General features: G+C 48.8%; 1 protein-coding gene across 2 annotated transcripts in view; it reads right to left on the reverse strand.

Annotated features, from left to right (window-relative positions):
• Nucleotides 1-460: 460 nt before the first annotated feature.
• ASB4 (ankyrin repeat and SOCS box containing 4) overlaps nt 461-14,768 on the reverse strand; it is a 61,578-nt gene continuing 47,270 nt past the window's right edge. The window contains exon 5 of one of the 2 annotated variants that reach the window (XM_082257786.1): nt 461-654. In XM_082257786.1, the coding sequence (XP_082113912.1) occupies nt 466-654 (189 nt within the window). In that variant the 3' untranslated portion in view covers nt 461-465. The remainder of the gene's footprint in view (nt 655-14,768) is intronic. The other variant, XM_082257785.1, reaches the window with a different exon arrangement.

The following is a 14,768-nucleotide window of genomic DNA, read 5'->3' on the forward strand; positions in this document are numbered from 1 at the left end:
GGGAGTAAGGATGAATGTGTGAAATGTCCCTTACTGACTGTCTGCAGGTAACCAGAGGAGGCCCAAGAAGTCATCATACAGCAAGCCCTACAGGGACAGTGCTACACAAATATCAAAAAGCCTTGATGGGCAGAGTCAGTCTGGAGGACTACAGAATGGGCATTCCTAGATGTGCTGTGTTTGCATGCAAACCATCCTACATCCCACCTGTGATGATAAGTCTCCATGATTAAAAAACAATTAAATCCAATAAATAAGGGGGGTGGTCCATGCAGTCAGGATGGGAAAGTAAGAGCTGGATGATGCTGGGAAGTCCTCCAGCCAGTAAATGAGGCAGGCTCTATCTGACTTGTTGCAACTTATAAGAAGCTCACAGTGTGCAGTGAAATCAGGGTAAACAATTTTAGTACAGGAGAGCAGTCGGTACAACTGTAAGGGATGGAAGACAAGGCCCGGAGTTTAGCTTTAGTTGAAGCATCCCTGTGGTTCCAGGAGAATGTATTTCTTGAGTGTGGCGGGCAGCGAAAGTTGCGGGATGACTCGGTGGCATCTCTTCAGTAAAAACATGCGTATCGCACATCTGGCAAGGTGCATGAGAGAGCGCGGAGTGTTACTGCAGGCCACGAAAAGAGCGTCATAGAAAGAGCGATGTCTCTGCAATATAGAAGCGTCAGAGATGTAATAAAACAACACACACCTACAACAAGCAGAGATATATGATCACTGACAGGAAGGATGCACAAACACTGTTAACCACTTGCCGACCACCAGCAGTACATATACTGCGGCAAGTTGGCTCTATCCCGCAAAGCGACTTAACTGTACGTCGTTTCACGGGACCGCTAGTGGGGGCATGCGCCGTTTGGTTGCAGGGGGAGACAATCAGCGGGTATGGCGGCTGCAATTGCTGCCAGGCACCCGCGATTGCTCCCTGTGGAGACAGAACGGTGGTTCTGTCTCCACACGGAGTGATTGCGGGTGCCTGGCAGCAATCGCGGCCACCGGCCCTGCTGATTGGCTCCCCCTGTAGCCAATCGGAGCTGTTCTGCCAGCAAGGCTCAGGAATCTGTTCTACAGGGTGCAAGGTTCAGGAATGCGTTGTACAGGGTGCAAGGTTCAGGAATGCTTTGTACAGGGTGCAAGGTTCAGGAGTGCGTTGTACAGGGTGCAAGGTTCAGGAGTGCGTTGTACAGGGTGCAAGGTTCAGGAGAGCGTTGTACAGGGTGCAAGGTTCAGGAGTGCGTTGTACAGAGTGCAAGGTTCAGGAGTGCGTTGTACAGAGTTCAGCAAGGTTCAGGAATGCTTTCCACAGGGTGCAAGGTTCAGGGGTGCATTTCGTACAGGGTGCAAGGTTCTGGAGTGTGTTTCATACAGGGTGCAAGGTTCAGGAGTGCGTTGTACAGACTGCAAGGTTCAGGAATGCATTGTACAGTGTGCAAGGTTTGGGAATTAGTTAAACTGCAAAGACACCGAATAGTTAAATATAGCACACTTATCTTAAAATCTTGATTAGCAGCACACAGGAGCCGAGGGAAGAACGGCGGCATTGGATGTAACATAAATGAGTGCAGCCTACAGCAGGACATGCAGCAGTGTAACATTTATACAGCACATCTAGTGATTGGTGGGCAATCCGGGGCAGCCACAAAAAGAGTGAGTGGAACTGTCAAGTTGAAGCACTGATGTCGGGGGTGGGCCCCTTTGTCCAGTGCATAGACAAACAGCCACTGGTCAGGGAGTAAGGTGGCAGGGGGGCGGGACCAATTATAACTGCTGTATGTACACCCACAGCGCCGACAGCGGTGTATAATAAAACCGAATTATACACCGCTGTGGATGTACATACAGCAGTTACAATTGGTCCCGCTCCCTGGCCAGCTGCTGTTTGTCTATGCACAAGACAAAGGGGCGGAGCCCTGCCCACCCCCGACATCAGTGCTTCAACTTGCCAGCTCCAATGACTCTCATTGCGGTTCCCCCGGATTGCCCACCAATAACAGGATGTGCTGTATAAATGTTACACTGCTGAGGTATGTAGACCTAAGTTCCTAGCCAACCCCAGGCCTTTTTAAAAAAGCGATAGGAGAACCGGGGATTTTTGGTGGCCCACTTCGGGCTATAGCCCCGGTTAGCCCTTCCTCCCCTCCCGATGCCACTGCATCCACCTAAAGAGAAGTGGTTAAAAAAAAGAAAGCATAAAATACAACTGGGGTAAGGGAAACCTAAAGGGGGGGGGCGGGGATTTGGAAGGGGGGGTACACAAAGGCCGGAGTTGGGCTTTAACTATTAACACTAATGCTGAAGTTTACCCCTCCCGTAGCCTGTACACATATATGCATCCTCTCTGATGTGGGTCTTCTTCCGTAAGGCCCCATATACAGTATGTGTACATGGGTTTTTGCTGGGAATGTGCTGCACAGCTGCCCTGGGTCTCATAGTATTGTTTAGGAACTAGGAGGTCCGGTTACTAATCACCTGATTACTGCGATAACCTCTGATTGGCTATCACAGTGCTTATTTACTGTGAAGCCCGCCCCTGTGTTTTTTCTACTCTGAACGGAGAAAAAGATGCATTGTATTTACAAGACACATTATATACATACAGGGTACATTATGTATAACATCATATACATAAAAGACACATTATATATTCCATTGTATACATACAGGGTACATTATATATAACATTGTATACATACAAGACACATTATATATTCCATTGTATACAGGTGTAGCATCCTCCCAGGTAGGTGCTAGGCAAACACATATATGGCTCTGTCTGCTTATCAGGGGGGCCTGAATTATTAGCTAGTCTGTCACATGTTTCTAGGTGTGTCTGTTGAGTCTGGGAAGTCTCCCCGCTTTATCCAATGTGGGACCTTGTTGGACAGTGGAGGAAACCTGGCCAATAGCACACCAGGGTTTATGTTGGTCTCAGTGGGCGGTGATTGCCGCAATGCACCCTGGGATTGGATATAAATCTGGAGGGAGCATGTGACAGAGGGTCTTTTGGTGGAAGCATCAGTCCCAGCAGGAGCTGACGGCTGTCTCTCCTCCTGTCAGAGAAAGAAGGTGCTCCAGGCGGTCGACCTAGGGACCGGAGGTTGAGCTAGGTTGCAGAAAAGGATCCAGAGTGTTGCTGACCGAGTGGAGCTGCTGGGCGGAGACCTTCAGGAAAAACAGTATTGTGAATACTTAGGATCTGCCCAGGGGTCTGCCTAAGAGAGGGGACCAATCCAGAAGGTCAAGGGGATCCAGGAGCCAGCTAACCTGTATTTGCGATAATAGTCGGGGGCGTGGCCGGAACTCGGATGTGAAAGCAGCGCGGCTCTGGAGCTCTGTCCTATCTGCCCTGATCCTTCCGTGATCCTGCTGGAACCCGACATCCTACTCACCTGATTCCGACGTCTCCTGTCTCCTGATATCCCGGTGCACCCACGGCGATGGTCAAAATAGGTCCTCCCGGTCCAGAGGCACTCGGTATCCGCCCGCCGGACCTCACGCTGCCACGATCCCAAGATGGCGCCGGCCCTGCGCGCGCTGCGGGCCCTTCCTCCCAGGTCGCTCGCTCCTCGGCTGTACGGACGGCATCGGCCTCTGTGGATGGGGAAGCAGTCCCTCCTGGATCGTCTCAGCTGGCGGTGACTGTAAGTGGTGCCCTCTCTCCTCCCCTGGGCTCCCCCGTACCCTCGGAGCCTGCTCTGTCTGTGGATAGGCCCGAACCTACCCTGTCTGCCATAATGGATGCTATCCAGCACTGTCAGACCTCGCTTGCCACACAGATTGAGTCTGTCCAGATGGACATGTCGTTTCTCAAACAGGATGTGCACAACCTTCGCCACAGGGTGGGCAACGCGGAGCAGCGTATTAGTGACATGGAAGATGCCCACCGCCCCATGCAGTCCACTGTGTCAGAGTTACAGAGGGGTCATGTCGCTACTACAGACAAGCTAACGGACATGGAGGACCGCCTCAGGCGCAATAATTTGCGTTTTTTGGGCTTTCCGGAGGGATCGGAGGGTAAAAATCCTGAATCATTCATGGAACATTGGCTTATCGATACTTTTGGGAAGGAAGTTTTCTCCCCCTTGTTTGCCATTGAAAGGGCGCACAGAGTGCCATTGCGCCCCTTGCCGCCCGGGGCCCCACCCCGTCCTCTTCTCATCAAGCTCCTGCACTTCCGTGATAGGGAGGCTGTGCTCCGGGCCTCTAGGGACAAGGGCCGAATCCTGTATAATAACCACGCTGTATCTATCTTCCCGGACTTCTCTGCTGCGACCCAGAAACAGCGGGCCTCCTTCATGGCAGTTAAGAGGAGACTGCGGGATTTACAATTGCCGTATAGTATCCTGTACCCGGCTCGTTTGAGAGTCATCTATCAAGGTAAAGCCCACTTTTTTCAGGATCCTCAGGACGCTGCGCAGTGGGTGGATTCCTTGGGACGCCGCTCCCCTCCCTCCCAGGATCATAGGTCTCCTCGTCGGTGATCGCTGGCCTGTGTCTTGCAACTGCTGCTGGGTTTCCCTTTCTTCCTCCTGGATGTCGTTGGGATACACCTTTATATTCTATGATCCTCCTTGCAACTCTTTTTTGTGATTGTCGGGTGTCCTCCTGAATGGGGGGACCCTCCTTGTTCCTCTGGAAGGGCATTTTTGGGGATGGTTGCTCCCCTTCCCCTTTTTTCCTTTTTTTTGCTACCATTCCTGTCTGCTTCAGGACGAGCAGATCCACGTTTCCCTGAACTACACTGTTTTTTGGTTATGGGATTTCAAGCTCTCAACTGTTGGGGACTGAGGGCCGGGTGGGTTAGGGTGGGATGGGTGTTGGGTTACTATTGTTTTTGTGTTTATCTGGGATTGTGGGGGTCTCTCCCCCCTTTTTTTGATTTGCGTTTACTCCGTCATGTCTTCTTGGACTCTTATCAGGGATTTTTTTTACGCCTAGGTGCTACGATTTTCATTTCTGCCTTGCTGTACTTGATAATATTTTGGTTCTTGTCTGTGCCTTTTCCTCCTATGCATATTGCCTGCCAATGGTTTTGCCTGCCATATTGTGAGGTCTTGGTGCTCGGGGGGGGGCCTCCCCCTTTTTTTGGACCCCCCCGGTCACCAACGCTGATTTTTAACATATCACTATGTCTAATCTCCGTTTAGTCTCTTGGAACGTCAGGGGGCTAAATTCTAAAGTCAAGCGTTCCCTGGTTTTCGAATATTTAAAACGTCATAACCCACACATTGTTTTATTACAGGAAACCCATCTCCAGGGGTCCAGGGTGATGGCCCTAAAGAGGGCGCATGTGGCGTACGCGCTACACTCTACATATTCCTCGTATGCTCGCGGTACTTCGATTCTAATTGCAAAATCAGCCCCTGTCACCATCAAGCATTTGAAGACTGACCCTTCTGGGTGTTTTATTATTCTTGTCTTCGAATTTCTGGGTAAGCCCTATACCCTGGTTAACGTTTATGTCCCTCCGCCGTTTACTAGACAGTTTTTTGACCGTGTGCTGGGTCTGGTCTTGGAAATGGCTGAGGGTCCCCTTATTATGGCGGGTGACTTTAATACGGTCCTCGATGCTGCTCTGGACAGGTCTGGAGCTGTCTCCTCCGCACCAACTCCTTTATGCTCCTACTTGGACAAATTGGATCTCCTGGACGCCTGGAGATGGAAACATGGGGGGATTACTGAGTATTCCTGTTATTCCAGCTCCCATAATACATTATCCCGCATTGATCTCTGCCTGCTCCCTCGGGAACTGCTAAGTCTTCTTTCGGGTGTCAGGTATCTGCCCCGCGCAGTATCGGATCACTCCCCTTTACTGGTGGATCTCGCATTGGGGTCCCCCCCTAATTATAAACTTTGGAGGCTCAGCCCCCTGTGGCTGGCGGACCAGGCAGTGACTGACCAGGGGTCGGCGGAGATGAACTCATATTGGGCACTCAATAAACAAGCTGGATCTGAATTGTTGACCTGGGAGGCCTTTAAGGCGACCATGAGAGGTACCTTTTCGTCTGCCGTGGGCGGTGCCAGGAAGGCTCGCCAGACTAAGTTGGTTGACGCCGAACTGGCGCTGCATGCGGCTGAACGACAATATACTGATGACCCTACTCCCCAGCACCATGCTTCTTGGCGGGCCAGGGCTCGGGACTTGGATCTGGTGGTTGTGGAGCGTACACAGAAGAAACTCCTTTATCAAAATCAGCGCATTTTTGAACTGGGCGATAGGAACAGTCGCCTCTTGGCTTATTTAGCTAGGCCGGAATACCAGCCCTGTGTCATCCCTCGGATTACCAGCCACGCCGGTGTCATTGTGGAACAAACCCCCGATGTTCTGGCCAGTTTTGTTGCTTTTTATTCCTCCTTGTACCAATCTAGAGCTCATTATACCATTGTTGAACTTGATGATTTCTTATATGATATTACTTTGCCTAAGTTGTCGGCCGGCCAATCTAGTTTTCTGGATTCGCCCCTGACTGCGGATGAGATAAACAAGGCCCTAGCCACTTTCGCACACAATAAGACACCTGGCCTGGATGGTTTTCCTATCGAATGGTACTTGCACTATAGGGAATTGCTGGTCCCCCATTTACTGACTGTGTTCAATTGTGCTCTGAAGGAGGGACGTCTGCCACCCTCTATGACAGAAGCTCTCATTGTGCTCATCCCCAAGCCACGTAAAGACCCCCTTCTCTGTGAGTCATACCGCCCGATCTCGCTTAGTAATACTGATGTCAAGATTCTCGCCAAAGTCCTCGCGAGGCGTCTGAATACGGTTGTCACGGACTTGGTGGGTGCGGATCAGTCGGGATTTATTCCTGGCCGTTCTACATCGATCAACCTGCGTAGACTTTTTACTAACCTTCAGACGACTCATGCCTCTGTGGGGTCCAGGGTTGTTGTGACCCTGGACACTCATAAGGCTTTCGACTCCGTGGAATGGCCTTATTTATTGGAAGTGTTGGCGAAATTTGGCTTTGGGCCCGGATTTATAAATTGGGTCCGCCTTCTGTATTATCTACCTCGTGCTCGTCTTCGGGTGAACGGTTTTGTGTCGGACCCCTTTCCCATTTTTCGGGGCACCAGGCAGGGGTGTCCGCTATCTCCGCTGTTGTTTGCCCTGGCCATTGAGCCCTTGGCTGCGCAGATCCGCCTTTGTGAGGGTATTGCGGGCTTTGTGATCAATGGCTTGGAAGAAAAGGTCTCCCTGTACGCGGACGATATGTTGATATATCTGGCGGATCCCTATCAATCCCTCCCTATTCTGTTGAATGTTATCGAACGCTTTGGTCACTTCTCTGGTTTCAGGGGGAATTGGAGTAAGTCCACGCTGTTCCCCCTGGATCCCCAGGCTCTGCCCCCTTCCCTTGCCTCTTGTCCCCTCCAGGTTGTGGATCGGTTTTGATATTTGGGGATTGAGATTCAGCTCCCCTTGTCTCGATTCTTTTCCAACAACCTGGATCCCCTGGTTGCCCGTCTTAGGTCCTCGCTGCGGCTTTGGTCTACGCTTCCCCTCACGGTGCTAGGCCGGATTAATATTTTTAAAATGATTTTTCTCCCCCGTTTTTTGTATGTGCTCAGCCATTCCCCGGTATATGTCCCTAAGCGCCGCTTTCAGGCCATTGACTCGCTCCTGACCTCCTTTATTTGGGGGGGTCGGGCGGCGCGTGTGGCCAGGGATGCTCTGCAGCTGCCGGTTCTCGCGGGCGGGCTGGCTGCGCCTAACTTGCGTCTATACTACTTCGCGTCTCAATTGGCCCATGCTCATTGGTGGTTCCACCCGGAGGATGCTAATGCTGCGGCTTCATTGGAAGCGGCTATTTTCACCTCCTATGAATCACTGCAAAACTTGGTACATCGAAGGTCCGTTATGGGCAGACCGAACACTGCTCTTGTTTCTGTCACCCTGCGGATTTTCGCGGCTGCGGCCTTGGATGGTTCCGACCCTCCAGAGCTGCATTCCCCCAATGCCCCCCTTTGGAGCAATCCGCGGCTGAAGGAGTTCTTTAGTCGGGATGATGGCCTTTTCTGGTCCCGCCTAGGGGTGAAATCTATTTCTCATTTGTATGTCCGGGGAACCTTCAGGTCCTTTGCGGACATGCAATCTACCTTTGGTCTGCCCCCCACGGCTTACTACCGATACTTGCAATTGAGACACACGGCGGCCGCACAGTTTGGCCTCCGTGATGTCTCGCTTGAACCGACCCCCTTGGAAAACCTTCTTTCTGACTCTTCACATGAGAAGCTGGTCTCTACATATTATACTCGACTTTTACATTCTCACTCCAAACGGCTCGCGGTGGTTGAGTCTCAGTGGCGGGAGGATATCCCGGAATTGTCGGATGAGGTGTGGCAAGACGTCCTTCCGGAACAAATACCTGTTGTTATCTCCTCTAGGGATAGGGTTATCCAATTGAAGCTTCTTTACAGGGCGTACTATACCCCAGTACTCCTGCACAAAATGGGTACATTGCCTTCTCCGCTATGCTCCAAGTGTAATGCTGCTGATGGTTCATTTTTTCATATGTTCTGGGAATGTCCACCTGTCCGGGCCTTTTGGTCGGAAGTCACAGCTTTTATTGCAGATATCTCTCAGTTATCCAATATTTGTAGCCCCCTTCGTTGTCTGCTGGGTTATGTGGATGACGAGGACGTCCCTGCTCGTACTAAATTGTTTCTCCGCTTGACATTCTTTTATGCTAGGAAGACTATAGCTACTAGATGGAAGTCTACTGCTCCCCCTGACGTTCCATTATGGATTGCTCTCATTAATCAGGCATTGCCTCTGTATAAAATGACGTATGAGGCCAGAGGCTGCCCCAAGAAGTTCCGGAAAATTTGGTCTTTTTGGGTGGACTCTGACCGGACTACTTCTTCAGTTTCTGACTCTGCATAGACAATGGTCTTACAGCCTCTGGAAGATTTTTTTTTTATTTCGGCTGGGAGGGTTCTATACTAATGGTACGGCTGACAGTTATGTATGTTATTTTTGTCATGGCTTTTGTTGTGAAATGGAGTCTTGTGTGTGTCTCTTTTGGCTCCTCAATTGACATGATTCCGGTTATTTCTCTGTTATGTATTGTTTTGTTTGTTCAATAAAATACCTTTAAAAAAAAAAAACCTGTATTTGCGGCAGTAAAGGGGGGGGGGGGGGGGCAAGTGTTAAAACCCTGAAAGGGGGCGCCAGTGTGGGCCCTGAAGCGTTCGGCAGTGCAGTAAAAGAGTGCAGTTAGCTACCTCAGGAAGGAGTACCTCAGGGAGCTAAAATGGACTTCAATAGTCAAAGGAAAAGTTACAGTGTCAAGTCAGCGTTAACAGGCATTCAGCCAGCGTTAACCAGCATCAAGTCAGCGTTAACAGGCATTTAACCAGAGTTAACCAGCTTCAAGCAGCATTCATCAGAGTCCCCGTTTATTTGTGCATAGCTCAGTTATAGGAGTATCCCACTTATCCCTTCTCCCATCCAAGTTCCTAAAAAAAACCTAAAAAACCCAAAGATATATCGGACTGGTCCTTGTCTCAGTGCTCACACTTGGAGAAACATGCTTAAAAGTATTTGTGTTGCTAGCGGTGACCCAGGGGAACCCACATCCAGCACTGTGGCTGTGAATTGTGCTACACATACAAGACACATTATACAGTGGGTACGGAAAGTATTCAGACCCCCTTAAATTTTTCACTCTTTGTTATATTGCAGCCATTTGCTAAAATCATTCTTCTTCATTCAAGTTCATTCTTCTTCCTCATGAATGTACACATAGCACCCCATACTGACAGAAAAACACAGAATTGTTGACATTGTTGCAGATTTATTAAAAAAGAAAAACTGAAATATCACATGGTCCTAAGTATTCAGACCCTTTGCTCAGTATTTAGTAGAAGCCCCCTTTTGATCTAATACAGCCAGGAGTCTTTTTGGGAAAGATGCAACAAGTCTTTCACACCTGGATTTGGGGATCCTCTGCCATTCCTCCTTGCAGATCCTCTCCAGTTCTGTCAGGGTGGATGGTAAACGTTGGTGGACAGACATTTTTAGGTCTCTCCAGAGATGCTCAATTGGGTTTAAGTCAGGGCTCTGGCTGGGCCATTCAAGAACAGTCACGGAGTTGTTGTGAAGCCACTCCTTCGTTATTTTAGCTGTGTGCTTAGGGTCATTGTCTTGTTGGAAGGTAAACCTTCGGCCCAGTCTGAGGTCCAGAGCACTCTGGAGAAGGTTTTTGTCCAGGATATCCCTGTACTTGGCCGCATTCATCTTTCCCTCGATTGCAACCAGTCATCCTGTCCCTGCAGCTGAAAAACACCCCCACAGAATGATGCTGCCACCACCATGCTTCACTGTTGGGACTGTATTGGACAGGTGATGAGCAGTGCCTGGTTTTCTCCACACATACCGCTTAGAATTAAGGCCAAAAAGTTCTATTTTGGTCTCATCAGACCAGAGAATCTTATTTCTCACCATCTTGGAGTCCTTCAGGTGTTTTTTAGCAAACTCCATGCGGGCTTTCATGTGTCTTACACTGAGGAGAGGCTTCCGTCGGGCCACTCTGCCATAAAGCCCCGACTGGTGAAGGGCTGCAGTGATGGTTGACTTTCTACAACTTTCTCCCATCTCCTGACTGCATCTCAGCAGCTCAGCCACAGTGATCTTTGGGTTCTTCTTTACCTCTCTCACCAAGGCTCTTCTCCCCCGATAGCTCAGTTTGGCCGGACGGCCAGCTCTAGGAAGGGTTCTGGTCGTCCCAAACGTCTTCCATTTGAGGATTATGGAAGCCACTGTGCTCCTAGGAACCTTAAGTGCAGCAGAAATCTTTTTGTAACCTTGGCCAGATCTGTGCCTTGCCACAATTCTGTCTCCTTTGACCTCTTGATTCTCATTTGCTCTGACATGCATTGTGATCTGGAAGGTCTTATATAGACAGGTGTGTGGCTTTCCTAATCAAGTCCAATCAGTATAATCAAAGACAGCTGGACTCAAATGAAGGTGTAGAACCATCTCAAGGATGATCAAAAGAAATGGAAAGCACCTGAGTTAAATATATGAGTGTCACAGCAAAGGGTCTGAATACTTTGGACCATGTGATATTTCAGTTTTTCTTTTTTAATAAATCTGCAACAATGTCAACAATTCTGTGTTTTTCTGTCAGTATGGGGTGCTATGTGTACATTCATGAGGAAGAAGAATGAACCTAAATGATTTTAGCAAATGGCTGCAATATAACAAAGAGTGAAAAATTTAAGGGGGTCTGAATACTTTCCGTACCCACTGTATATAACATTGTATACATACAGGACAACAGAAAATTGTTATCAAATATTTCCGTAATTTTTCTTTCCTGGCCTATCCTCACATCAGCACACAACCTCCTCTGGAGCCCACAGGGCCACCTCATCCTAGCTAAATAAAAGACAGCCCTTCCCCCACTGAAGCGTTCGATAACCTAGCCTGTGACAGGCCACTAGGGAGGGAGTCCTGTGCTGACGTGAGGATAGGTCAGGAAAGGAAAATTTTGGTAATTATTTGATAACAATTTTCCGTTTTCCTGGCCCACCTCATGTCATCACACAACGGGATATACCATAGCTGAATATAGGGTAGGAGAAGACACATGAAAAGAGACATTGACCATCAAAGAAAAAGCTGCTAAAGCCAAAAATAATTGATCTCTCTTGTCCCAAACTTGCTGACCGCACATCTAGGTTTTTAAGGTTGAATGAAGGCCACACAAGAACTTCAAGCTAGCTGTCTTAACTAGATCTTTCAAGCAATTGCATAATTGCCCCAAAGGCTGCCCCCATCTAGTCAAATAAACTTGCAATTGTTTCAGAGCAGAAAGGCCTACTTCCTGCATGCCAATCTAATCACCCTGGAAATCCAATAGTGGGTGACTCTTGAGGACCTGATGGCTAAATGAAAAGATTGTCCACTTTCCTCTTTGACCAAGTACACTGTTAGTAACTTGACCATGTGTAAGGAACTGAAGTCTTCCTGCTGTGCACCTAGTGACTCTTGTGTGAAAACTCGGAGGGACTACTTCCCAGTTTTGCTGGAAACTGGATACCACTTTAAAATTGAACTTTGGAGAAAGACGTTGTATCACCATTTCTGTTAAAAAAAAAAAAAGACAGATACCAAAGGGCTCTTGCAGGAAAGTGTTGCAGTCTTCAACATCCTGTCTGAAGTAGTTGCTGTCAGAAGAACTAGCTTTACCGTTAGGTTAAATGGAAATGAAACCATTGGAGCCAAGGGTGTCTGCACCAGTGCTTTTAGATTCAAGTCTAAAGCCCCGTACACACGTACCGATTGTCGGCCGTAAATATTCGGCCGACGACCGATCGGCCGATTGTAGGCTTGTTAGTATGATGCTGCCGACAGCGCATTTTCGGCCGAACAGAATCTGTCATGCAGGCATTAAAATTTTTGTTGGCCAACACCAGAACGGCCGATTGTTCGCCAGTCAGTACAGATTTCGGCCGACAGACAGCAGATTAGCAAGACTGGGCATGCTCAGAAAAGAAAAAAGACAAGGAAAGTTAACCATCACATGACATCACTTCTGCAGTCGGCTGTTGTTGGCCGACAAAATTTGTGTGCAGTCTTTTGCAGTTTTCAACAGACACGACAGCCCTGGACAAAAGACGGCCGATCGTTTGGCCGACGATCGGTACGTGTGTACGGGGCTTAAGTCCTACAGAGGGAACAAGAAACAAGGATTTCCTTTGAGGTCATATGTGGATTGTCGCCTGCAAGAAGCATCTGGTCACTGGCTTTTCCACCCATCTGCTGTGAAAGAGAAGGTAGAGATCTGTACCTTAAATGGAGTTGTATGCCAGACCAAACTCTAGCGCTGACTGTAAAATGTCCAGGATATTGGCTAGAGCAAACTGAACAAACAAAACAAAACTTCTTTCATATCCTCTCATATGTAGTGTTCATGGTTGATCTTCTGGTCTTCACCAAGGTATGAACAACCTCGGATGAGAATTCCTGCACCTCTAGTCTGGCCTATTCCATAGCCAGGCTATTAAAGTAGTCTCATTGGATTGGGGTGCTATCACAGACCTTGCCAAAAAAGATTTCATTTGACCAGAAACAGGTTTGGTGGTGCTGATGACATCTGGGAGAGCAGTGAAAGCCAAGGCTTTCTCGGTAGGTGGAAAGGACCTCTATGGCACGGACTTGTTTTTCAGAAGCAGCTTTATATTCAAGGACACCAAAGAGAGACAAAGATCAAACGGAGATTTCCATGGCACTGTGAACCTATCTTGTATGATGGAGTCTTTGCGTTGCTATCCTGTTGTAGATCTCAGAAGCTGCGTGTTCAGTGGAGTCTCCCTGAGAACCACTGTTGGAAAGTCTTATTAGGCCAATATTTGTTTGAGGCACTTGTTGAAAAATATTCTGCCTAACCGAACCAATAGTGGATTTTGCTTTCCTGGCAAGAAGACCGTTAACTGGCTGTAAGTGGCCAGTGACAACTTTCTGCTGCAAGATGTAACAGGAAAAGGCATCTGGTGTCTCTTTGGCAAACAATGCAGGCTACTGCTGTCTTGCTGTCAATCAACTTCACTCAGGCTCCCTTGAAGAAGATCCTGAAAGGCTTGCAATGCTAGAAAAGGCTTCCTTACATTCAAGATAATTGGGGAGTCTGCATTCCACCGCGCTTAAATGGCCTTGCACCTGTTTCTTCAGATATTTCATGTTTCACATCTGGAGCTAGACACATAAGCACTTTTTTCATAGTTGGATAGTTGGACTCCATCTATTTTTTTTTTTTTCCGCTTTCCTTTTTTTTTTTTATGATTCCCTGGCTGTCTCTCTATATACATTTTTTGGCAATATTTATACTTACTCCAATGTTAATACATTTACCGTATATACTTGAGTATATGCCGACCCGAATATAAGCCAAGGCCCCTAATTTCACCACAAAAAAGTGAGTATAAGCCTAGGGTGGGAAATGCAGCAGCTACTGGACCTAACTGGACCACCACGAGACACAAAACAGGGGCTGCGGGCATGGTGCTTGAGATGGTTCAGGCATGGTACAGGAGATGGCACAGGTCATGGTACAGGCATGGCACAGGTCATGGTACAGGAGATGGTACAGGCACGGCACAGGTAATGATACAGGCATGGCACAGGTGATGGTACAGGCATGGCACAGGTGATGGTACAGGCATGGCACAGGTCATGGCACAGGAGATGGTACAGGCATGGCACAGGTCATGGTACAGGCATGGCACAGGTCATGGTACAGGAGATGGTATAGGCATGGCACAGGTCATGGTACAGGCATGGCACAGATCATGGTATAGGCATGGCACAGGAGATGGTACAGGCATGGCACAGGTGATGGTACAGGCATTTCACAGGTGATGGTACAGGAGATGGTATAGGCATGGCACAGTAGGTACAGGCATGGCACAGTAGGTACAGGCATGGCACAGGAGATGCAGTGCTGCGGGCATGGTACCATGCCCGCGGCACTGCATGAGGAAATGCAGGGGCTGCGGAGGAGTCTCACTTACCTGTCGGTGAGGCGCCTTAGATTTAAAAATGGCGCCGCCCGGCGCCAACACGTCACCGCGCATGCACCGCTGATGCTCGGGGAAAGCTCATACACGTTCGGCTATTCCCGGGCATGCGGCGCATGCACAGTGACATGTCGGCGCCGCGCGGCACCATGTTTAAAAAGTAAGTGAGCCAGTGACTCGAGTATAAGCCGAGGGGGGCTTTTTCAGCATGGAAAAGAAATGCTGAAAAACTCGGC

The sequence above is a fragment of the Pelophylax lessonae genome (assembly GCF_965119305.1).
Source record: "Pelophylax lessonae genome assembly, chromosome: 5".
NCBI lineage: Eukaryota > Metazoa > Chordata > Amphibia > Anura > Ranidae > Pelophylax > Pelophylax lessonae.